This window comes from Mustela erminea, chromosome 2 (assembly GCF_009829155.1).
Source record: "Mustela erminea isolate mMusErm1 chromosome 2, mMusErm1.Pri, whole genome shotgun sequence".
NCBI classification, from domain to species: Eukaryota; Metazoa; Chordata; class Mammalia; order Carnivora; family Mustelidae; genus Mustela; species Mustela erminea.
In genome coordinates this window covers 44,996,655-45,021,281 of record NC_045615.1, presented here as the reverse complement: position 1 = coordinate 45,021,281, position 24,627 = coordinate 44,996,655, and the positions used below count along the sequence as shown (strand labels likewise).

Genomic DNA, 24,627 nt, shown 5'->3' with positions numbered 1-24,627 from the left:
CGCATTGGAACTCTGGGTAGTCTATATGGGGTCTGCAAGTTGTGATAAGATTTTTTTTTTTAAATAAGAAGTAACTTGATTGAATTTTAATATCAAGACACACTCCATATATGGGAACTCTATGTACTTCCTGCACAATTTCTCCATAAACCTAAAACTGCTATAAAAAATAAAATCTCTTCAAAAAATATGTGTAGAAAGGAGGGAGAGGTAGAGTAGAGTTTGAGACAAGCTAGGAGAATAGTGCAGTTCTCTAGGACAAAGAGGACCAGGGACTGAACCCAAGTGACCTCTAGAGGTTAAGAAGCTGAGGAGCGACAAGCAATGGCGACTGGAAGCCACAAGCCGCGAAGTAGGAAGGAAACCAAAAAAAATGTGAAGCCCAATGAATAGATCAAGAAAGGGGGGGCGCCTGGGTGGCTCAGCGGGTTAAAGCCTCTGCCTTCAGCTTGGGTCATGGTCCCAGGGTCCTGGGATTGAGCCCCACATCAGGATCTCTGCTCAGCGGGGAGCCTGCTTCCTCCTCTCTCTCTGCCTGCCTCTCTGCCTCCTTGTGATCTCTGTCTGTCAAATAAATAAATAAAATCTTAAAAAAAAAAAAAGAAAGGGGGTGATTAATGTGTCAAATGATCTGATTGGGCAATTATGATGAGGACCGGAACAATCATTATCTTTAGAAAAAGTAGAGAGCATCGATAAATACGGAAATGTCTGGTGGAGCTGGATGGGGGGGGCAGGGCACAAGTATATTGAGGCAAAGACAGGAATTGGAGAGAGTGTAGTATGGAGTATAGAACAGTTTTGTTGCAAAAAGAAGCAAAACATTCAAGTGGATGGATAATGGAAAAAGTCTGGTTGAGATGATTTTTTTAAAAAATCAGAATAATAACATGATTGTTCCTATTTTTAAAACTTTAGCATGCATGAGATTAATTTACTTTTTTAAATAAAAATGCAAGTTCCCAGGTTACTGCTTTAAGCCTACAAGAACAATAAATATGGAGGACAAAACTACAAGCAAGATGGAAATAGTACAATCAATAGATTATGGTTCTTGAAAAGGTTAGACTAGATGAAATTCTAAGGCAGATGAAGGACAGGATTTAGGAAAAGAAACAGTTCTTATATTATACTAGAGGGAAAGAGGACCAAATGGCAGATGCAAATAATTTTGTATGTGAAAAAATGCAGATTTGAACTGCATGGGTTCACTTATACATTAATTTTTTTCAATAAATAGAGTACTGTAAATTTATTTTCTCTCCTTTCTGATTTTCTTTCTTTTTTTCTTTAAAGAATTTACTTATTTATTTATTTGACAGAGAGAGTGAGAGCACAGGTAAAGGGAGCAGCAGGCAGAAGGAGAGGGAGGAGCAAGCTCCCCCACTGATCAGGGAGCCCGAAGTGGGGCTCCATCCCAGGGCCCTGGGATCATGACCTGAGCCAAAGGGAGACGTTTAACCAACTGACCCACCCAGGTGCCCCTCCTTTCTGATTTTCTTTAGTATTTTCTTTTCTCTAGTTTACTTTATTGTATTTCCATAACACATAAAATATGTGTTAATCCAGCGTGTATATTATTGGTAAAGCAGTTTTGGTCAATAGTAGGCTATTAACGGTTTTGGGGGAAAAGTCAAAAGTTATGTGTGGATTTTGGCTGCATGGGAGTCATTGCCCTGATCCCCACGTTATTCAAAGGTCTACTGTATCCAATATCAGGAAATTGGGGTGATTTTCATAAAATTAAGTTGGCAATAGGTTATTTGTGGGAGAGAGCGGCTGATCAAAAATAAAACACAAAATAAATCAACTCTCCAAATGATAATTGATTTGCATCGGTTATAACCATATCAGAATGAATTATTTGTCTTTCAAAGAACCCATTATGACACATCCCAGCCCCTAGATTAGAGCCAAGTAACCCTAAGCACAGATCTATCATTATCTCCCATGTGATTCCTGTAAGCAAATGACACACCAGAAATAATGAGTCACGAGAAAGACAATGTGATTTGTGCTGAGCAGTAAGCCGTGCACTATATCACACCCCACACCAATTGTTTTCCAGAAGCCTTAATTGCCTGTCTCCGTACTCTTTGCTCCTCAGCACTGTGAGTGGCAAGTTGGTAATTCACTATAGGAGACTTGAACAACTAGATGGAATCTATCGAACCCTCCTTTTGGCTTTCTCCCCCTGACTAGACGCATTGCAGTAGTAGTTAATGCATTAGTATACCACTTTCAGAAAGGAACTTCGTCCCAAATAAAAATTAGCCTGACTTAAAAAACAAAAGATAAGAACAATACAGGGGTACCCGTCAAGTCTATTTCTTGCACGTAAAATGTCAAAAACAAACCTAGAAGCAAAATTAAGGAGAAATTTAAATTCAAGGAAAACTTCCAGGAAAGAGTCGCTGGATAGAAAATATTTGTTCTTTCTCTGGACGGCCTGCGTTTCTATTTCATTTGTTCGTAGCTAATACTTTGATTGCTCTATTATTCAGGATTTCTAATATTTATGAAAGAATTAAGTAGAATTCTAGATTGTGGCTTGATGTACATACAGCAAGGTCTGAATTTTTGCTTCTTTTTTTGAGTCATAGGGTGGGGCTCAAGTAGTTCAGTAATAAACACAGGAAGGGTTTGCCCCCTAAAAAGAGAAGGCTCCGGAAGAACAGCGATGTTTTGTCCTCTTTTGGACACTGTTATGGGCTGAGTTGTGTTCCCCCAAAAAACGTATGTTGAAGTCCCAAGTCCTAGTACCTCAGAATCTGACCAAATTTGGAGATAGGGTCTTAAAGAGGCAATGAAGTTAAAAAGAAGTCATGACAGTAGACCTTAATCCAAACTGATTACTGTCCCCTACAGGAAAAGGAAATTTTAGGGCATAAATGGACGCAGGGTGAAGACCCTAAGAAGATACCGGGAGAAGGGAGCCAACCATAGAGCAAGGCATGGTGCTTCAGAAGAAATCCACTCCTGCTAATGCCTTGATCTTGAACTTCTAGCCTCCAAGACTGTAAGAAAATAAGTTTCTGTTGTTTAAGCCACCTGGTCTGTGGTACTGCATTAGACAGTCCTGGAAAACTAGTAAGTACTTTTTCTACCCACTCCTCTTTCTTATCATAGACAAAAAATGCTATTTCAAAAGCATGTTGATGAAGTAGGAGTTCATGGGAAACCCTTTTGTATGGGGTCAGAGGATCCTTAAAGCAATGCCACTTCAGAGTAACAATCTAGTGACTGTCCTCTAAAGTTGGTGCGGGCTATTAGACTCAGCTGGTTGATGCACTTTGAGTTAGTATGAAAGTTCAAATTCAGGTTTATTGCTCTGATGTGTGAAATAGCATTTGATTAGCATTGAATTGTATATTCTCACAAAATTAGCTGAGTGCCTGTGTGAGGATAGCCTGGTGTCTGAATGCTGCCAAGTTCCCTAAGAATCAGGGCTCCTTTGAATTGATGCTGTAAAGGAAATAGCCAAATGACTAGCTCTCCAGGACCGCCTGGGTCCGTAGGACACACACAGGAATCACACTGCGTGTCCCACTACTATCTCTTTCTGGTCTCAGAACTTCCTTCATGCTTTGCCAATATTCCTTCAGCCTGAAATTCTTAATCCCTTGTCATCTAATGAAAATCCTGTGGTGTCTTTAAATGCCACTGGCAGACTCACTGCCTCTGGAAGACTTCCTTGATTACTTCAGTTCACATTGACTTGCCGCTTCCTAAATTTCTGCTGCATTTAGAACCTCATCTGAGACAACTCAGTATCCAAGCCAGCTCTGATCTATGATACTCTGCAGATAATTTCTCCAAAATACTGCTTCTTTCTAGTGAACCTCACTCAGGTCAGTCAGAGGGCTAAGAGCTCCTCATGCTCTTATCTCCTCCCGCCCTCACCACAGCCTCATGAGGGAGCATTCTTACTTCGCATTTCCTATGAGGAAACTGGTTTAGAGCCTCAGCAACAGGCTCCAGAGGCAGAGCGGGGAGCTGATTCTGGCTGTGTCTCGTAGAGATGTCTACACCTCTGTCTTCTACGCTGGCTTCTAGGATGGCCCCCACTGCTGTCCTTTTCTCTATCACCTACCAGTCGTCCTGTCTTTAGCATCCCTCCTCCTAGGTCACTGCAAAACAGGGCAGTTTCTATGTGTTCTTTACTCCCATACGCCTAAAGCAAATAGTTTGGTATTTAGCAAAATCTTCAGCAAAGTGACTGGAATAAATTGAGGTTTTATCACTCCTAGGTGGTTCCCATTACGCTGGCAGCTTCCTTAGCTAGGGTGTAGGGATGTCAGCAGGTTGGACCATACATGTCTGCAGGATCCAGGACCTCTCAGGATTGCCATCTGGACCCTTCTAGGCCTAGAGTAATGGGACTGTAAAGAACAATTTTTAAGAATGGCAGCATTGGAATAATGAATAGGGCAAATGAACACGGCAATTAAAGATGAACAGACATCTGGCTACGTTTGTATCCTTAGGGTAAATACCCAATAGTGCAATTGCTGGGTCATAGGGCAGTTCTATTTTCAACATTTTGAGGAACCTCCATGCTGTTTTCCAGAGTGGCTGCACCAGCTTGCATTCCCACCAACAGTGTAGGAGGGTTCCCCTTTCTCCGCATCCTCGCCAGCATCTGTCATTTCCTGACTTGATGATTTTAGCCATTCTGACTGGTGTGAGGTGATATCTCATTGTGGTTTTGATTTGTATTTCCCTGATGCCGAGTGATATGGAGCACTTTTTCATGTGTCTGTTGGCCATCCGATATGAGGAAGTGGTGATGCAACATGGGGGCTTAAGTGGGTAGGAGAAGAATAAATGAAACAAGATGGGATTGGGAGGGAGACAAACCATAAGTGACTCTTAATCTCACAAAACAAACTGAGGGTTGCTGGGGGGAGGGGGTTTGGGAGAAGGGGGTGGGATTATGGACATTGGGGAGGGTATGTGCTTTGGTGAGAGCTGTGAAGTGTGTAAACCTGGTGATTCACAGACCTGTACCCCTGGGGATAAAAATATGTGTTTATAAAAAATAAAAAATTAATTAAAAAAAAAAAAGATGAACAGACAAAGATAACATGTTTCAAAGGCAGGAAGGCCCCCAGGCCCAAGGGCCATGGCTGGTTTGCAGATGATTCTTGAGATTTCACTTATTAAAACATTCAGAACCACTGCAGCTCAGTTTTCTATTAAGAAGAAGGAAGGGAGGGGGGAAGAGGAGGATGGAGAGGAGAGGAGGAAAAAGAGAAAAGAGAAGAAGAGAAGAGAAAAAAGAAGGGGGGGGGAGAGAAGAGGGGAGGGGTGGGGAGGGGAGGGGAGGAAGGGAAAGGAAGAGAAATAGGAAAATGCCTTCCCTGGTTCGCTGAGCGTTGGCACAGGTCACGCGATACGCAGTGTTATCCTGGCTACAAGCTTACTTCCCACCCCTAATTATCAGTCCCTGTTCTGCTGCACACTCGTTTTCCTTCTGCTACATTTCTTCTCCTGAGAAGTAGGATTTCTCTTTCTCATCCCCGTATCATTTCTAACGTATCAGGTGTCTTGTCCACTGGCCACCCGCTCCCTCAGAAACCCTCGAAGGGCCCCTATCACAGAGAGGAAGTCACCCCGCAGAAGCTTTATTTTCCTAATAGCCACTGACACTTGTTTAACACTTCACTGTCTCCTTAGCATGACCTGACTGCAGAGCCCTTTTCAATTATTGGATAAAAAGACAGGTAAACACACACAGCCTGCAAATGCATAATTAAAACAATGCCACAAAGAAACACGAGGGAGGAAAATCACATTTATGCCAGCAAATAACTCGTTAAGAGACAACCGCGGCCACTGGGGTACGGAAAGACACTCCTGGTTTTAGTGCTAATGAAGGATGCAAGGATGAGGCAAGGCAGACGGCTTTTTTAAAGAGTACAGTCTGTGAAATTCATGAACTTCTCTGGTCTCCAGTCTCCTTCAGTGTAGAGAGAAAGCGCTGATCAAGTTCAATAATTCACCGCTGCAGGGCTTTTAAAATTTTGATTAATCCAGTGCAATCATTCCATAGATAATAAAAAAAGAAGCCTAGTTTATTCATTAATTCAACAGACACACATTGAGCCTATACTCTATGCCAGGCACTCTGCTAGGCACTAGGGATAGAATTCAAGAGCTTCAACTCTAATGGGGAAGAAACAGAATACAGGCAATATAAGAAATGTGAGTCCCCAGGACAGTGGAAGGGAAGTCAGAATACACTGGCTTTTTTTTTTTTTTAAAGATTTTTTCTTTATTTATCTGACAGAGATCACAAGTAGGCAGAGAGGCAGGCAGAGAGAGAGGAGGAAGCAGGCTCCCCGCTGAGCAGAGAGCCCAACAAGGGGCTTGATCCCAGGACCCTGGGATCATGACCTGAGCCGAAGGCAGAGGCTTAACCCACTGAGCCACCCAGGTGCCCCCAGAATACACTAGCTTTTCAACCTTTCATCTCATTTCTTCACTTGTTCTCTTTGTTTCTCTTAATTCTTAGACTTGGCCTCCATGGGATCTAGACAAGAAATCTATCCATTTCTTACTGTTCTTGGTATAAGAAAACTATAGCATGTGGTGGTTTGCTGGGCTCAGATGGGTGTGAAGCCCGGCTTGAGCATTTATTAGAAACGTGAATGTGTACCACTGCTCACCAGGGAGGGGAATGGCACCAACCACAAGCATGGTCACATCTTAAATGAGACCTTGTATATAGAGCCTGGCATTAGTACAGGGTCAGACACCTCCTTAAGTCAACTTCAGCTGTAAATATGATAGCAGTGTTTCTTATGGCTGGTGTTAAAGAAACCTGGTGGTTACGGGTAGAGAGATGTTAATGAGTGGTAAAAGAAATAAACTACCCTTCTGAGAAAACAAGCTCATTAGTTCCCCCCGTAAACAAAGTAGTGTCATTTTCTGTTAGATACTTAAATTTTTGAGATGCTAGCATATATTATAAAATGGTGAGTTTAGAAGATACTTTGAGCTTATTTAATCCTGCAAGGGATGCTTCCCAGAATAATTAATGACTCCCTGAACTTGTATAGACTAAAAAAAAAATAAGGGGGGGGGATTTTTTTTTTTTTCATGTGGACGCACCCAATCCCTTATTAATGGTATTCATTTCTTAAAAAGTCACATAACAGTTCAGCTCTGGGCAGAATCTGGAGTTCTAAATGAGCTAAGACAGGGTTTACCTAGAGAATTTTGCTTTGGTCACTAAAATTTTTTAGATTCATCATGATTAGGGAAAAAAAAAAGTATTACTAAAAAATGAAGCTTCTAAATAAAACTATTGGCAAACAGCTCTTGAATCATGATTTTGAGGCTGTGGGTGATGCTACGGCCTGGGGAGACAGGCTGTCTCAGAGTTCTAATTCTGGCCCTGGCGGCACCAGTGGGGATTAGTGATTTATATTCGTATCTTCAGCCTCCTTTTCATAGGTTTGCTTTTCTTATCTAGCTACAGGGGTCCATAAGCTCCAGCCCGTGGACCAAATCTGGCCAACTATCTACTTTTTACATTTTTAAGTGGTTGGAAAAATTAAAAAGAAAAAATATGCTTTCTTGATATTTGAGAATTATATAGAGTGCCAAATTTTGGTGTCCATTAATAAAGTTTTGTTGGAATGCAGTCAAGACCTATTTGTTTACGCTATAATAACAGAGTTGAGTTATAACCGAGACTACATGGCCTGCAGAAACCTAAAAATATTTATCCTTTGCTCCTTTCCAGAAAACGTTTGCTGGCCCCTGACCTGGCATACAGAATGGATACTAGAATTAAATGGGAATGGATGAACGTGTCTACCGACACTGTGAAAGAGCGTTCCTCAGTAGACACTCTTCATAAGTGCGATCATCAGACCATACCCCAAATTGGTTCATAAATGCCCCAAACGCCTTCTGGTTGACATGGCAGTGACCAGCATTTCAAAGGATCACACACATTTTAAAATGCCCTTTGTATCATTTTAATAGCCTCTTTCAAATGTATATTTTAAGGCATTTTAAGTAGGATGGGAATTTTGTAGAAAAAATCCCACTTTTTTTTAAAATAAAAGAATACATAGTAGCAAAAACATGCTGATTTTCAATCCATTTATTTAATTCATGTTCAGAATTACTTGTGTATATAGAATTATGTTTTCATACCATAAACGACTCCTACTCACATTCTTTAAATGATTTCCACACATTAGCTAAGAAAAAAATAATACAAGCTTCAAGACTGCCTACAGACTTTGGCAGACAGAAGAAAAAAAAAAGAGAGAGAGAGAGAGTGTGTGTTCTAGTTGCCTTTGGGTAACAAATATAATTGCATGAATTTTAACTTACAGTACTAACACAAAAGGGGAAAAAAGTGTTAAGATAAAGATAATGTCATAAAATTAAATGTCTTAGCAGCATATTTAACTAATGATTAAGAAAATGACCAACTTTTACACCTTTTATGCTAAAGTACTATTAAAATATCTCTACATTTTCACAGAAAATAGACACCAAATACTGGCTTACATTTTTTAATGGCAGCAAATTAATACAACCGATGACTTTATTCATTCTAGGAAGAATTGCAAATATAGACATAGTAATACAGACAGATAAACTATCATTACTGCTGTGACAAATAATTATCTCAAAACTCAAAAACTGGCCAAGCATTTTTCTGTCTCAGAGACACCCAGGACTATCTCTCGGAATAGTCTATTTCTCATATGGCTTATTCTATAGTGTGGCTGCCCTGACCTTCTAAATAGGTTCAAGTTTTGGTAAATTAAAAATTATACAGTCTCCAGACCCATGAAATGTTGTATCTTGGAAGAGTTCTTTTGTAAATGCATAAAATAGGTCCTGGAGAGTTGCAGAATCAAGGAACCAGAAGAAAAAAAAACAACTAGGTCAGGGAGATAAAAGTAAAAACTGTTTAACTATATACCATGTGGTTACAAGTAATAGTAAAAAGTTTTGTCACATATATGCATGAATGTATAGAGATGAAATCGATGCATAGAAACATAGAAATAAATAGCTAAATATGGAGAAAAAGATCAATAGATTGACAGATAAATAAAAATTAATAAAGTCTCTGGGGGCGCCTGGGTGGCTCAGTGGGTTAAGCCTCTGCCTTCGGCTCAGGTCATGATCCCAGGGGCCTGGGATCGAGTCCCGCATTGGGCTCTCTGCTCAGCAGGGAGCCTGCTTCTCCTCATCTCTCTCTCTGTCTGTCTCTCTGCCTATTTGTGATCTCTCTCTCTGTCAAATAAATAAAATCTAAAAAAAAATAAAAATAAAAAAATAAAGTCTCTGAACCCCACATTTAAGCTATGGATTTTAATTTAGAGTCCACAGTTGGGTTTCAGGGAATCTTTGAACACCCTCCCCCGCAACCAAATCGTTTGCAGTTTTGGTAGGTCTTTACATTTTTCTGACAAAAAAGATGCAAAACGCAGCTACTGAATTGTCTAAGTACCCACGTTCCCTCACTTTTCACTCATACAAATCCTGAAATTTACAGAAGCGATATGCAACTGTCAGAGGGTACTGGAAGTAATTAGAAGAGTCCCAGCTAACGGCAGGATAGATGACACCTTCTCCTTTTCTGAAGGGCTTAATTTCATTTCCAGGCAGATGAAAATCACTTTGGATTACCCTTCAAAATTTCTCTCTCTCTCTCTCTCTCTCTCTTTTTTTTTTTCACTTCCACGGCTGTCCCTTCATCTCTCATCCCCTTTTTTCCTGTGTTTACCTCTTTTCTTTCCCTGGAGGAGGGAAGACGATAAAACCTCCCAGTTCTAGTTATTACTGATTTGGGGCACTGGGCCGAGATGGAGCTTTGAGAGTCTGGAATATTGGTAATTGCCCTTGACAATCATAATGAGTCTTCCCCTGGATAATACCTCTGCAGATCGGTGTACCACTTCCCAACATATGAGTAATATTAAGCGTGCTTGCTGGTGGCTAGACAGTGAAGGGAAATTTGGCCAGCATGTGGAGGGAGTTTGTGAAGAAGCTGAGACAATTTTAGCAAAGTGAGTTCCATAATGAAGAATGCTCAGCCCCAGTGTGCAGCAGTTTTCCGTAGGAAAAAAATTACACATGCATAATCCTTCTTTGGTACAGTTATTCACGTATAATTAAGGCAACTGCAGGCAAGGCAGCTTTTCTCCCCAGTTTTGCATGACAGTGTAGTTATGACCTCAGAACATACATTCGAAAGAACTGTAAGTGGGCACCTTTCTCTAGTCCTGTTTTTATGATGGGCTTCTAAATTACACAGTAATTTATTTTAATTATTAATTAATTAATTAAATTAATAAATATTTTAGACCTTTCTCTAGTCCTGTTTTTATGATGGGCTTAACCATATAAATAATTGAAAATAAATGAAAATTCCCACTCTCACTTCAAGTGCCAAAACTCTTAATACAAATATATCTATTTCCATTAATAATAAAAAATTTGCGTGCTCGAATTTCAGAAATCAGGCTCCAACCTCTAATATCTCATATTTTAAAGCTAGAATATATAGAACTTCATTTTGATTTTCTGGAACTTTACTTTTGTAAAGGTAAATCAGTCACACACACACACACACACACAAACACACACACACACACTTACATATGCATTCACTGGTAGTGTTAGCTATTGGACCTTTGTCAAATTACTTCACTGTGCCTCAATTTCTTTATCTGGAAATGGAGATAACGGAGCTGGTCTCCTGGAGCTGTGATAAGGATCAAGTTAAATGATACAGGTGCAGAGCCAGGGACATTGCCAGGATCCAAAATGCTAGGTACACATGAAACTACAGCTACTATAATGGATACGGTGCTGCTCTGTCTAGATCCCAGAAGCTGGTATGTTGGCAGCTGATGACTCACAGAAGATTTCATGAAAATTCCTCCTCACTGCACCAAGAAGCTGCTTCACCTGAGTTTATTTGTCTCCCCTTGCCCCATCACCAACTAGATCAGCTGATGCCAAGAAACTAGGTCTGGCTCCTCAGTTTACAGCCGTTTTGAGGGGCATCCCAGCTCTGGAGCTCCGTGCAGTGTCAGCAGAGAGCTCATTTGCAATGGTGTTGTGGGCCAGCTACTCTCTCTGCCTGATGCTGCTTTTCTTGTTTGTCACAGATGAAACATCTCCAGAGAGCATTCCCCAATACATGGTTTAAAAAAAAAAAAAATCTATCCATCCATCCATCTATCTATCTACGATGTCTAGTATAGTTAACATACACTGTTATATTAGTTTCAAGCATGTAATGACTCAACAATTTTATACATGACTCAGTGCTCATCCAGGATAAATGTATTCTTAACCCCCTTCACCTGTTTCACCCATTCCGCCACCTACCTTCCCTCTGACAACCAATTTATTCTCTGTTTAAGAGTATTTTTATTTTATTTTTTAATTTCTTTTATTTTTTGTTTATTTGTTCGGTTTCTCAAATTCCACATATCATACAGAATCATATGGTATTTGCCTTTCCCTATCTGACTTGTTTCATTTAGCATTATACACTCTAGATCCAACCTTGTTATTGCAAATGACAATTTTATTTTTTTATGGCCACTATATATTTTATAGTATATAGTTTATATATTAGTGTATGTATACACACACACACACACGTCTATATATATATATACACACACTAGTATACATACACACACACACACGTATATATATATATATATATATATATATATATACACACACTAGTATACACACACACACACACACACACACACACACATATACTGACATTGGGATTGCTTCCACATCCTGGCTATTGTAAATAATGCTGCACTAAATATAGGAATGCATATATCTTTTCAATCCCCAATATACCTTTTACATCAGTCTTCATCACTCTCCATCAGAGTGTGTTTTTCCAGAATCCAATCTAAGAGCACAGATAAATATAGATAAAAAGTTGTCTTTCCGTTATCCTGAAATTGCTGTTAGCATCAAAATCTGAAGAAAAAACTGCTAAAAACCCCCATTCTAAGTTGAAAACCACAATGGAAGTTGTACCTAACCACATCCCCACAAGGCTTACAGAGAATGCATTTCCAAGAAGAAACCCAAACCCCATTTTCCTGCCCCTGACTATGACAACAGGAAGGTTAGGATAGGGAAAGTGCCTCTTGGAGAATGGTTTTCAAGATAAACCCTAGTTTTTGAAAGGGAGGAAAATAAATTTTCTCAGCCATCAGAACAAACTGAGAAAGCACCAGAGAGTTTCTGGTAAATTCTGAAGTGTGTTAGAACTGTCACTCACACCTTCTCACATGAAGCCTGGCAAGCCATTCAAAATGCGGGGTCTGAAGCTCATGCTTCATGGAAAAAGGGGCAAGCTGACAGCATTGAGGGAGACAGCAATAGTGAAAGAGCCCACATTATCCCTCCTTGGCAGACCAGCATACATGAGTTTCCTGGTAGCTGAATAAGCTTGAAGAAAGCAGCTGGCCTTGGGCCCTTCTGATGGTATCCCATCTAACAGGACCATGCCTAAGGTGGAAAATTCTACCATGTGAAGCAGATTTCCCATTCTAGGGCTTCCGAATAATCTACAAAGGTACTCTAGGAGCAAGTCAACTTTTGGAAAAGGGGTATCATAACCAGTCAGTGTTGAGGGGCTAACCCCTGTGTAGGTACACTGGTACCTTCTTCCTTCTTTCTCTTGGTGGCATTATCAGAAAGGAAGGCAGAGAAATAAGACTGAGAATGGGAGGAATTTCCCGCCACTTCAGCCACTAGAGCTGAGGTCATTGCTGCACCAGGGGTTGGTAAGATCTTACACAGAAGGAAGTAAGAGTTCAACAAGGCCAAGTTAGGAGTAGCTATCACCAACAATAAAACCATTTCATAGGATTGGGAGTACTCCATAAATCTGGTAAACATACTTCCTTCAAGAAGTATTTATTCAGCACCTTGCCTTATATTGTACCAGGTGTTAGAGATACTATGATGAGAAGAAAGAGGTGGCTTATGACTCTATGGAGTACACACATCCTTGTCTCCTTTTGACTGCCTGTGTCTCTGAATCACTATGTCTTCTTCTCCCTCTGACAGACTATTCTTCAAAGAAAGTTAAGACATCATCATCCATTAATTACTGTTTTGGTTTTTTTTTAAGCAACATAAGGAAAATTTTCCCAGAACACATTTTGAGAAGCAAAGAGACTGACGGCATTTTCTTACTTCAAGTACTATACATTAAATTCTGCCAACATTCCTTTCTCAACCACATTTCCCAAAAGCTTAGCACTTGGCCATAAAAGTTCACTCAAGTCTAAAATTTGGCATGCCTGACGGCAAAATCTTCAAATTTGCCAATTTGGCAAACATCTCTGTTTTGAATAATGAGTGGAGAAACAGGAAAAAATTGGAGTGAAATGCTATAGATCATGGGATTATTTAGAGACAATTCATTTCATGGGATAATAGCAGGTTTAAAAGAAATTAACCCTAAATTATGGTAGATCTGTTGTTAGATTTTTTTTTACAAAAATTAAAAACTTGCCTAGAAATATAATATACAAATTTAAGTAATACACAAAGATCTGAGACTTTCAATTCTATTGAAAAATATTTTTGTATTATTTACACATGACTATTACTTAATTTAAGAGGACATTTTAGATTTAAGCAAAACAAAAATGACAAAACAAAAACTGCTATGTACATAGCATATATTGATATATATATAAATTATAAAGAATTATATACTATAATATCCTGTAGTACAAAGAATTATAAAGATATATAGCACATACACTGATAAACTGTATAAATATATATATACATACACACACTCACAAATGTGTGTGCATATATATGGTATGAGAAAATTTGGCAAAGAGCTTTTGGGAGGCTTTTGTTAGTTTTGTTGGAAATAATTACAGGCTTGTGGGATTAAAAGATTTAATCCCATCCATTGATATACCTTGGGTAGCTGGGATTGAGGTATTTGTCCATAAAGGTAGAATTATGGATCTGTAAACATCATTTGTAGGATGGATTTTCAAAAGTGGTGATTGAGAGAATTCCACAGAGAAAGCCAGTAGAGAATCAATACATGCTTTAAGATTCTGCTGCCAGGCAGGACTGAGGAAGGTTCTGTCCAAAGCACCAACCACATTGCTGCAGTCCTGCCTGTTTCTCTCCCTTTCTGAAAAATGAAAACACTCTTGCAACTTTCCAGATTCCCTGTGTCAAACTACCACGCGCTTGGAATAAATAGAAAACATCATCTTACCATTCTCATTTGCAAAGAGAAATCAAGTGTAGTTAGTAATCTTAATTTGCAAAATTTGGTTAAAAAATCATGTGATCCAGATCCCCACATTTTCATACAAGTACAGAAGCATCTGTCTGGAGATTCCATCTTCATGTGAGGTGAGCACAATAAAGCCCCGATGACCACAAATAATGGCGCAAACACTGGATTCCCAAGGCAGCCATAGTGTTTTCCCAAATCCCTCTTTAAAGAAGCATTTGGCACAATTCTCTTGTCACTCCTTAAGATAAATCAGAATTATAAAGCCTAATTTAGAAGCTACTGTATATTGTATTAGTGATTCAGGAAGCATCTTTTCAAATGAGCTATGGGCACGATACGCTTATTTCCATGATGACTGCAGCAAACCCAAATTTCTTTGAAGAATTTTTTTTTTTTTAAGGGACAACCTTCATATTTCACTTCATGCAGCCCAAAATTTCTTAGGCTTTACTCGTCAAAAGCCATTATGTCATATGCCCTGCATGTGAAGTATATGACCTAGAACAACATTCTTAGAGGGGAAATTGTTTTTGTGGTTTTTTTTAATTAACATATAGTACATTATTTGTTTCAGGGGTACAGGTCTGTGATTCATCGGTTTCACACAATTCACAGCACTCACCACAGCACATAACATCCTCAATGTCCATCACCCAGCCCCTCCATCCCGCCTATCCCCCTCCCCTCCAGGACCCTCAGTTTGTTTCCTGAGATTAATACTCTCTTATGCTTTGTCTCCCTCTCTGGTTTAGAGGGGGAAGTTTTGAAACTTCCCAGGCTTGAAGACACAGTTGTCTCTAGAACAATCTTGATAATATCCACTTGTGTTATATCAGAACACCTCTACCAAAAGATGAATCTCTACACGTATAGTAGATGAAGTGGAAAATCAGACCTTAACACCATGTTCCCTTAAAAGCCAATAGGCACTAATGTTGCAAATAAATAGGGAAAGATATTTCCTCTAGTGATACTTCAAAGACTTTGCAACATCTGGAATTTGGTTCCATACAGTGTATTCCACTAAAAAGTAAGTATAAAAAGATTTTAATGGGGCAAACAGGATTCAGGTTTCTTACAATGTGCTCTCCCTGGGGGAAAACAAATAACACAATGCATCTGACTAACCTTTCTGCACTTCAGCTGCATTAATTAACGTGTAGTCATGGATTCCATCATGAGCCAGATGAACTCAGTGCTACAGCTGTTTCCAGTGAGGGGGAAAATAGGCTTCCACATTTCAGATTCCCAGCATTTATATATCCAGGGAAAAATGTTTTATTGGCTGCCTTTGTGCCAGCATTATTGATATGCATTACATATTAGTCATCCAAATAAATTCACACACACCCTAGACTGTGATTAAATCAGTGTCAGTATCACATGAACTGGGTTAGCCACAGCCAATGCCATAAAAACCACGTTCCTAACCCTTTCTCTTACATCAAGGATTAAGGAAGGGCTAACAAACTGATCAAAGAAGGAGATCATGACCTTGAAAAAAGTTGTTGTTGAGTGAGTCAAACATTTAAGTGGCGATAAGGTACTCTGAGAGAGAAGGACGAAGATGACTAGAAAAAAATGAACAGATGTTGAAGAAATTTAACTGCAGGATCTCATGGCTTGGCAGAGACATTCTCAATGCTAGAAGCCAAACATGTGGAAGTGGTTGGCTGGGAGCAAAGCTGAGGTACAAAACTTCAGTGCTTGATCAGTCACTGAAAGAGGATTTTTGTTTTGTTTTATTTTTAGAGCAAAGGTTCTATTAAGATGCAATTTGTGAAGAAATATGACAGTGAATCAGCTGGGCAACGCATTCCACCTGGAACACCTTGCCAAATTTCCTATCACAGGAGCACTGTAAAACTAATTTTGTCTCCAATAGTTCTTTATAAATGCTGTGTCATGACTGCTGGTCAACTCTGGAGTCTCAGGGACAAATGGATAGCCAATAGTCATAGGGCCATGTGTGTGTGTATGCACGCATGATCATTTATAGTACAAACCTGAAATGATTACCCGTGTAAATAATACTAACCAAATTGGGCACTTGCCTTGTCAAACTAGTGTTCTTAGCCGCAACTCAAGCAGAATAAAAGTTGTGCGTCTTCACTTTTACCAACATGGAATGGCAGTAACTTAATCAAACCAGAGAACTATCTTACCTGGAACTACTTCAAAAAGGAATTTTCCTGGGCTCTCCTCATTGCAGGGATGCTCAAGAACTTTATTTCCAGGCAGAAAAATAGTACCCTGTGAACACAAAGGCCCCAAACATCAACATCTTCAGAAAGCAAACACTAAATATCCTCCTCCTCCTCCTCCTCCTCCTCATCCTCATCATCAGTGAATATCCAAGGTGTATCTGCAACCCAGCATAAAGGTATATGCATCAAACTCGTTTACAGTCCCAACCATTCAAAAATCATGTAATAGAATCATATTCCTTCAACTTTTAATAAGTCTTTGTTGACCAGCTAATGTGTATAAGACACTGTATTAGGTGCTGAGTTCCTTTTAAGCACTGATTTATTAAATACATTCTGTGTGCCAAATTTTTTACTGAGCATTCTCCCAACCATCATATTATTTAACTGTTAGAATAGTCTTATAAGGTAGGTATTATTTTCTCCATTTTACAGCTGTGAAAACCAAGGCAGAGATATAAATAACCTAGCTAATGTTATCAGAGCCTTCTCTTGATTATTCCTTCCTTTTCTGTTAGATTTCTCTCTTCAATGTATTATTTCCATTAGTACTGAGACATACTTCAAATTCTATCCTATTGAAAGACATTACTTTGACTCCCCCTCCAGCTATCACCTTTTTTTTTTCCTTGCCTAGTAAAGAGCTGCCTACGTTGAATCTATTTCCTTACATGTATCCACTGTAACCTGGTTTGTGCACCCACAATTCTACTTACATGATTCTCACAAGCTGTATGCTTGACATAAATTATGACTTCCCAGAAACACTTCCCACTTGACATAAATTATGACTTTCCAGGAACCACTCTTTCTTGAAGCACTTTCTTTCCTTCGTTTCTTAGTTTTAACCAGGTTTTTCTCTAAGTTTTCTATTGAGTCTCTTTTGCTAGTTCCAAGTATCCTTTAAATAATAAAGTGTTTCAAAGATGTATACAGTGATTCCCTCTCTTCTGACTCTGTTTTCTCTTGGAGCTATCTCATTCATGCCTATGACTTCGATAATCAACTATAAACCAATGAACATCAGATTACTCTTTCAAACTCAGTGCTCTCTGAGTTTCAGAACTTTATGTCCAAGAACTCACTTGAATTTCCATCTGGATATCTAAAAAGCCCTTAAACTAAATTTAGTCAATTTAATTGCAATTATTTTTGATCCTGTTTATGTATTCCCTAGCTTTGTGACTGGCATCTTCTTCCAATCAGTTGCAAAAGCCAAAAATGTAGAAGTCATCATTTCTAGTATATCTCTACTACCACTATTCCCTAGTTCAAGTGCTTATTGTCTGCAGTCTGGTATAGGGTGTGTGTGTGTGTGTGTGTGTGTGTGTGTGTGTGTGTGTGTGAGTTTTGTGATTTTATTTATTTGAGGTGGTGGGGGAGAGACCACAAGTGGGTGGCAGAGGGAGAAGGACCTCAGCCGAAGGCAAATGCTTAACCAAGTCACCCAGGCACCTTGTGGTCTGGTGTGTTTCAAATTCACTGAATTCCCTATAATACTAAAAAATCTTTCAATCCCCTTTTTTCCTTAATGTAGTCCAAGTAGCTTTAGAAACAGCAATTTCACCTTGCAATTTTCTTGCCTAAAAATCTTCGATGCCTTTCATTTGTCCTAGGATAAACTTCTGGATGATCTATAAGCCCATTTTTCTATTCTTTGCTTTTGATGTTTTCTATGACTTTCCATAATCAAGCTGGTAAGTAAATAAATAGTATCATAAATTCTTTAAGTAGTATCATACTACTGTCTATTTTAGAACTACATTCTTTCCTGGATTATTTTATAACCACTGATTGAATATCCAAAATATACTTGCATAGCTTCCAGAAAATTTTCCTGCATTGATTTACCATTGTACACAATTATGTTATTAGTAAAATTATTTGATTAAAGTCTATCTCCATCATTAAACTGTAAGGGAGCAAGGATAATATGTATTTTGCTCCCTAATTTACCACCAATGCCTAGTATTTTCCCTGCCATAAGGTTAATGCTAAAAAATTGTTGAGTGAATAATAAGTGAATAAGTACTCTGAGTGCAGTAAAGCCAAAATTCAAAACCAAGCATGCTGGATTTAAAAGCCTGTATTATTGTGAACCATATTATATCCTCCAGTTTTGCCATTTTGAAGCAATATTTAGCTCAAGTAATATTGTATTCAGTTTTCATCCTACCTGGTTTGGCACAGAAAATTATAGTCATCAACTCCATCAACGTCTAGACTTAAAGTGATAAAGCATAACACTCCCTAACTAAAACCCAAGGAATTATAGGTTAGACATATCTCTCTCCCTCCCCATTCCCAAAATGAAATGGTGGAGGTACTGCTTTGTTTTCCTCCTCTAGGACGTAGATTTTCCTACTTATCATGTCTAGTGTCTCTGGCCTATGGATCCCATTTTGTTTTCTGGTACTTTTCAATATATATATATTTTTTAAATTACTAAATACTTTGAAAATATTCATCTTAATTAAGATCTTTTTTATTTCTAGGTTGATTCTATATGGTTTCCATATAAAATGATAAAATCAGTTTCTTCAATTAAGAGTTTATTTTACGGGTGCCTGAGTGGCTCAGTGGGTTAAGCCTCTGCTTCGGCCCAGGTCATGATCCCAGAGTCCTGGGATCGAGTCCTGCATCGGGCTCTCTGCTCTGCAGGGAGCCTGCTTCCTCCTCTCTCTCTCTGCCTGCCTCTCTGCCTACTTGTGATCTCTGTCTGTCAAATAAATAAATAAAATATTTAAAAAAAGAAAAAAGTTTATTTTACTTACTGAAAAGATTTTGTGAAGTCATTAAATTTGTGATTTAGCTGAGTGTTAGAACATAGCATCCCACCTTCTAGACAGATACAATATTCATTTATGTATGCATGTATACTTATATACTTGTAAGTGGGTATGCATGGTTCCTGTTTAATTCTGTGTCTTCAGGCCCTACTTAGGATCTTAAGCAGTACATATATAATATAAATTGGATTCAAGCCACTCTCCTGCACATATAATTCTCCTGCAAGGGCAATTCTCCTTCATGAAATCCGAAATCACCTCACTTGGTTATTAAAAGACAAAGTAGTACTATCCTTTGTTGTCTTTTTCATACATATGAAATAGCTACTTCTGGCTGAATTTTTTTTTAAGATTATTTATTTATTTATTTGACAGACAGAGATCACAAGTAGGCAGAGAGGCAGGCAGACAGAGAGGAGGAAGGAGGCTCCCTGCCGAACAGAGAGCCCAATGTGGGGCTCGAGCCCAGGACCCTGAGATCATGACCTGAGCCGAAGGCAGAGGCTTAACCCACTGAGCCACCCAGGAAACCCCTGGCTGAAATTTTTATTTTCATTTTCAAATTTGGTATCTCACAGATTTTATATTTTGGCTGTCTTCCAAATAAATTGTGATGTCAGCAAAATAGTTTAAACATCAGTAGAGAGGGGTTAGGGCAGGATATATTGTAACTGACAAACATTTGCTCTGGTTAATTCTTTAAGTCATTCAGTAAGTAAAATAAAGTTATTTAATCGAAACAGCTAACTTGATTACCTTGTATAGAAACCATAAAGTCTGTAACTGAGAGAAGAGTCTTAATTGTGATAGTTATTTTCAATGTATTCTGAAATTTTATAGTTAAAAAATGCAAAGAAATTTTTAAAAACCTTTAATTTACTCACTGCCATAGATAATTAATATCAGTCACATCTGTATATATTTATGAACATGTATTAACATCTACAATGTCTTCTACATAAAAATAATCAAAGTAAAGCCTAATTTATTACCTGCTTCCAAACTTAAAAATCATGTAGTTATCATGCCATTTTAATAATAGACATCATTTTTTAAAACTAAATAGTAGTTTTAGTTGTTTGTTTGAATATTCATACTTTCACATCCTCTTGTAAAGAATTTGTGGTTTTTGTAAGTGTTATTATAAAGAACATTTTCATAAACATCCATGAAGCTAAATCTATGAGCTCCCCCTTAACTCATTCTGTAGGACAAATCCCCGGGAGAGAACTCAGTAGTCAAAAAGTATGCAATAAAAAAAAAAAAAAAGTAAGCACTGTTTATATGGGTTTAGTTAATTCTTTCCAGAGCTGCTCTAAATTAGCTAAGCAAACAAATAAATAATTAATGGGCAAGTAAAATAAAAGTGCCCAATCTGACTGAGAATAGTTTATTGGGACACTACCATATATCAAATATTTTTTCTAAAACTATTTCAGATGATGTGAAGTGTGTGAAAGAAAGAAACTCTTTACTCTGGATACAATAAGATAATACACGACTATAAAAGAAGTGCCTACACATATGTAGAAAAGCAGACAGATATAATAAAGTTTAAGAAGAAACCATCATTAGAACAATGTGATTAGTTAAGAAAGGTAATATAAAAAAATGGTTTTTAAAGGAAGATTAAACTTTAAGATTTAGTGAGGTCAGGGTAATATTCCAAAATGGAGGAAATCACATCAGCAAAAGCAATACTTAGATCCATATGCGCAGACCACATTAGAATAAGAGAATTTTCAAATGGAGGAACAATTAGGAAGTAAAGACTGTTGGCGATGCTGAGGACACTCTGTGGAAAGTCTAAACCGGGACAGAGGATGGGGCACTTGACGTCCGTGACAACTGAGAACACAATCAGGCTCTGGAGAAAAGCAGATGGAGAGTTAGGAATACCAGCCTCTTAGAAGTTTGTCACTGTGAAGCAATTAATTTGTCAGAGACAGCAATATCAAGACTTACAAAAGGGTGTTGGCAGCAGAAATGGCATGAATTTGCCCCAGAGATGCATTACTGGAGCTAGAATTTTTTGGAAATATAAAGGTACCTGGATGGAGTTTTAACGATAGGTCATAAAGAAGGAAGAGTTGAAGATGACTTCAGTTTTTCTCGTCTGTCTATCGAGAAGAAAGGTGGTGCCTCTTATTTGAAATGGGGAATAAAGAAGAATTAAGCTCCAATAAGCCCATGTACTTGAGCCAGAACACGTGATATTCTTTAATTTTTCTGTTCAATTGTAGTTGGGCTGGATGCTGTCTGTTTGCCCCTCCTCCCTTCTTCTTTCCACCCATCGTTCTATTCTGTACCTCAGGAGACTGATCTCTACGAATTTCATAAATCAGGCTCTCTTGACCTCTGACTTCAGGTTGGTTTTGAGAGGTCATAGCGGAAAATGAGAAGGCCACAAGAGAGATGGACTGAGGTGCCCTCCCCCATGCTAGCCAGGAATCTGGTCCTACTTGCATTGAATACCTCAGTCCACATCTCTTAAATCTGCAGGCTTCTCCTGGTTCCAGTGGAGCTAACAGGCCCAGGATGTTTTCCCTATCTGTGGGTTTCTATGAACCCTTCCAACACTTTATAAGTGGTTTCTTTATCATACAACCTACAATTATCCCTTTTAAAGTGGAGCCATCAATTTCTTGCTGGGATATTAAGTGACAAAATCGATGCAAGAGCTCTGAGTTTTCTAAGAAATGGCTTATTACGTCATGATGTTCAACATGCTTCACTGGAAATTTTGGATGACCGTGGAGAAGCTCAAATATAAGAAGGAGATGCAAGCTTTTCAATGGAAGTTCAGTACATATGGCAATAATTACATGTCAACAACTAATCAGCATATTCAGAGTGGAATTATGCTTATTTTTATCCATTACAGGAAATATCTTTTCCTAAAGAACCTTGAAAATTTCAAAATGAGATAACATGTAAAACAAAATCTTTCATAGTTTGAGAGCTGAGAGTTGGCAAAAGAAACATAATTCAGAATGATAATAGGGCCTCATTTTCAGTCTGAATTGCTATTAGAAAAGAAGCTCATCTCTGGTTATTATCAAAGCACTGAGCCAAAACCACAAGATACTGGGGTAAAAGCAAGATGATGTTGAAAATAAGCATAGTAATCTTATTGTCTAGAATTTAGATTGAAAAAAAAATGTATGCTTGTGCAGCACCTTTGTTAGTTTCTATGAACACAATAATGAGAATTTCTTTCCAGCACTAACAATGATCAGACACATCACAAGGCACTAGGCAAAGTCTCAACTTGACAATATGTATGTATTTTTAATGTAACTAGACACAGGTTGAAAATTAACATCAAGGGGAAATAACTATTATTCAACAGTTTTTTTTTTTTTTAGAGTAACATAAGTTGATTTGATATTTTTCTCCTTTGTAGCAAGTAATTTCATTGTCATTCAACAAATATTTATTAAACAACACTTGGCATATGACAGGCCCTCTCCTAGGCACAAAGGATATAATGTTGAGAAATTCCAAGAAGGTCTTTTCACACTTGGATCTTAGGGATCATTCAGTGAATATTGAAAGTTGAAAAGAAAATGATATAAAGCTGTACCCAGAAGCACTCTGGCCATATAACAATCTACCAATGACAGTGAAGTTTCTGGTTCGGTAAATCCGCACCGCAGTTAATCTGCTTAGTTGCACCAATTAGCCGTATGACTTTGGGCGAGATTGTTATCCTCCTTTTCCTCAGCTTCTACATTCTTAAACTGGGATTGAAAATAGAACCTACTTCATAAAGTCACTGTGAGCTAATACGGGTAGTTTGTAGAAGAATGCCTGATACTATTTTTTTTAGCTGTTTTTAATATTAAAAAAAATCTTTCCATATCCCAGAAGCCTCAATGATATTTTGGGCCCATATTTTGTAAATCCCCAAATAATGAGATAGCTCTAGGAAAGTTTCAATATGTATCTGCTGGCATTATCGTCTAGGTGAGAAAACAGAGGGGTAAAATTTTTAAGTCATTTTTTTTACTATCATTTGTAAGGCTAGACCAACCAAAACTAACAAACCTCAATTAAACAATCATATTAATAAACAGCACAGCATAATGATAGTGATAATGATGACTGCTGACATTTCTTACCTGCTAGTTTGCTAAACCAATATGTACACTATTTGTGTCATTCATTTGCTCAGTGACTGTGTGATGTAGATATTTCTCATTTTATAGATGAAGAAATAAAGCTCAAGGAGGCAAAGAGCCTGACACAGTAATTTCCTAATACATATTTGAACAAAAAAAAAATATGAATGACTAGATGAATACAAGCTGCTTTAAGGACTTTATCTTTGATTAGTGACCCAATTTAGGTTCCTATTTCTCATCAATTACTGCTATTTAAAGCAGATTGAAGAAGTTTCATGAAGAGTTATTAAGTTTCTTTTTAGTCTCTGAAATTAGTTACACCAATTCCTGGAATGCCGCTGGGAAGGAAGTTAAGGGGAGACTGGCAGATCCATACATTTTTAGAGTAAATTTTGTAGTAATCAAAAGTATCAAAGTAATTTTGATATGGAAACTCTTTAGGGAACACTGACCCAAGCATTGGTATAAATTGCCTTATAGAGAAAATAGCACAGTATTCACAAAGCTGGGTACCTTGTAGAATGTATGTTTTTCCTCACAGTAACAGATGTGATATTTCCAAACCATTATTTAAATTAGCCGTGACAAACATAATAGCATGAGACTATTTTATAATTAATTACAGAATAAATGGAAATAAATTATCTATATATACGTCTCATGTTGCTACTTTATATGAACTGCTGCTTTAGCACTTGAGAAGCATTGTCATTCTGGGTTCATTTTCATTTAAAGCAGCATTTGCTTCATATTATTACACATGTTCAGATCCTAGGAGGCTAATTAATTATGCATTAATTGTGAGGGAAAGAAATATGTAATGTATTTTGATATAATTCATTTAAAAGCTTTTAACCCTTTCTTCTAAGACACAAGGACCCATGTGAACACCCCTTCTAGACAAAACAGAAATACATAAATTTATTCCCCAATGGAGTCCTCCTGCCTGAACATTCACCCTGGAAACATGGCTACATTTAGATCACTCCTACTCATCTATGTGTTTTTGATTTATTGGAAAATGGAAAAATTCCTTGAAAACAGGAGGAAAACAGATTAGGAATATAGGACTCTCAAAATTGGGAGAGACCTTAGAAATGACCATCCTCATGCTTATCAAATACATGAATCCCTTTCCAAAATGACGGTCAACCAGAGTTCAGCCAAAATATCTCACTGACTTTCATATG

The 24,627-nt window shown here is 38.1% G+C and overlaps 1 protein-coding gene across 5 annotated transcripts in view; it reads right to left on the bottom strand.

Moving 5' to 3' along the window:
- The window catches only part of ARHGAP24 (Rho GTPase activating protein 24), a 509,415-nt gene that overhangs the window by 266,853 nt on the left and 217,935 nt on the right, over positions 1–24,627 (bottom strand). For 4 of the 5 annotated variants that reach the window (XM_032332776.1, XM_032332774.1, XM_032332777.1 and 1 more), the window contains one exon: positions 16,480–16,567. In XM_032332776.1, coding sequence (XP_032188667.1) covers positions 16,480–16,567 — 88 coding nt within the window. Of the gene's footprint in view, positions 1–16,479; positions 16,568–24,627 lie in introns of those variants that run through there. The other variant, XM_032332782.1, reaches the window with a different exon arrangement.